This window comes from Myotis brandtii, unplaced genomic scaffold, assembly GCF_000412655.1.
Source record: "Myotis brandtii unplaced genomic scaffold, ASM41265v1 scaffold138, whole genome shotgun sequence".
Lineage (NCBI taxonomy): Eukaryota > Metazoa > Chordata > Mammalia > Chiroptera > Vespertilionidae > Myotis > Myotis brandtii.
In genome coordinates, this window is record NW_005354915.1 from 1,707,991 (window position 1) to 1,709,553 (window position 1,563).

The 1,563-nt window shown below is 66.0% G+C and overlaps 1 protein-coding gene across 1 annotated transcript in view; it reads left to right on the forward strand.

Annotated features, from left to right (window-relative positions):
- The window catches only part of PARVB (parvin, beta), a 44,303-nt gene that overhangs the window by 9,171 nt on the left and 33,569 nt on the right, over window positions 1-1,563 (forward strand). Inside the window, exon 4 of the mRNA XM_014535119.1 lies at window positions 1,090-1,230. Coding sequence (XP_014390605.1) covers window positions 1,090-1,230 — 141 coding nt within the window. The remainder of the gene's footprint in view (window positions 1-1,089; window positions 1,231-1,563) is intronic.

Below are 1,563 nucleotides of genomic sequence, written 5' to 3' on the forward strand. Positions count from 1 at the left end.
CAGCCAAGGGGAGCAGAGACACGTGGGCCCTGGGACCGCGCCTGGCGCACAGTAGGCCTGGCGCACAGTAGGTGCTCAGTCGCCATGTGTGGGTGGGGAGTGAGTGAATGAACCGAGCCCGCAGGCATCTATGATTGCGGTACCTCAGGGACACCAGGGCTGTGTGTTCTCCTTCTAATCAGGGGAGGGAGGTCACGGGAGAATGTGGGCGCCCCAGGCGCCTCCAGTGAAAATGCCTCAAACAGAACTTTGCCGGGGACACTGCAAGATAGAAAGCCGTGGGGACAGCCTTTATGAGGGCGTGGCTCACTTAGAATAAACAGCAGGAGGGAAACCGGGGCTCCTGCAGGTGTGGGTCCTCGGGCGGGAAGGGAGGGCGCCAGGCCGCGGCGGGGCCAGAGGGGCCGCAGTCCCGTAGCTGCCTTGAGCGGAGGTGACAGGTCTTGTCGGCTCCTCAGACTGCCCCCTGCTCCCCCGGGAGACGGGATGGTCACAGGGTCCTGACTGTGGGGTCCAGAGGGAGGAACAAGAAGTCACGAAGCTGCCTTGAGCGAAGGTGACAGGTCGTGTTGGGTCCTCGGACTGCCCCCTGCTCCCCCGGGAGACGGGATGGTCGCAGGGTCCTGACTGTGGGGTCCAGAGGGAGGAACAAGAGTGGGACCGCGGGTGCAGGGAGCAGAGGTGGCCTGTCAGGCCCTTTATCTTCGCACCAACGTCCTCTTCCCGCCGGGAAGTCCTGGCCCAGCCTCCGCAGCTCCCGTCCATCCCTGCAGGTGGCTCCTCGCCTGCCCACTGCGCCTTGAACCATTTGTCCATCTAATGTGCAAAGACTGTCCCCAAGGGGGGCGGGCACGGCTTTCCCCTCGCACCCCCCGCCCCCTCCATTCCGGAGCAGTGATCTAAGGAGCCTGAGTGGCTGGGAGTCCGGGGTTCTGTGGCTCCCCATCCCCCAAGCCCCCGCTGTTGCAGGTGACCGGCTCCACCTCGGACCCGGACCCCATGGGGAGGGGGCCTCCTCGTGAGCCACTGAGCAGGCAGCCGACCCTGCGGCTCTGCCTGACTCTGCCCTCTGCTCTGTCCTCGCTGTAGAAACGCTGGCGGGCTGCAAGCTGAACGTGGCCGAGGTGACGCAGTCGGAGATCGGGCAGAAGCAGAAGCTGCAGACGGTGCTGGAGGCTGTGCAGGAGCTGCTGCGGCCCCACGGCTGGGCGCTGCCCTGGACGGTGGACGGTGAGCACTGCCTGCCTTGGGAGGGGCGCCTGCAGGGGGAGGGGCATGTGCAGGGGGAGGGGTGTCTGCAGGGGGAGGGGCGCGTGCAGGGGGAGGGGCGCGTGCAGGGGGAATGAACACACCGGTTCACACTCCTGCTCAGGCCAGGGGGCTAGGAGAGGAGGAAGCCAGCGTCCCCATGCCCAGGAGCTCAGGCACAAGGGACTCAGTCGCACCCCCATTCTCTGTGCCCCTCCCCCCTAACTTCAGAATAGAGTGGGGGTGTTTCTGGTGGGGACATCGGGGGACCGCAGAGGAAGGCTGGTCCCAGAGCAGCAGGAGCCCAGCTGTCCT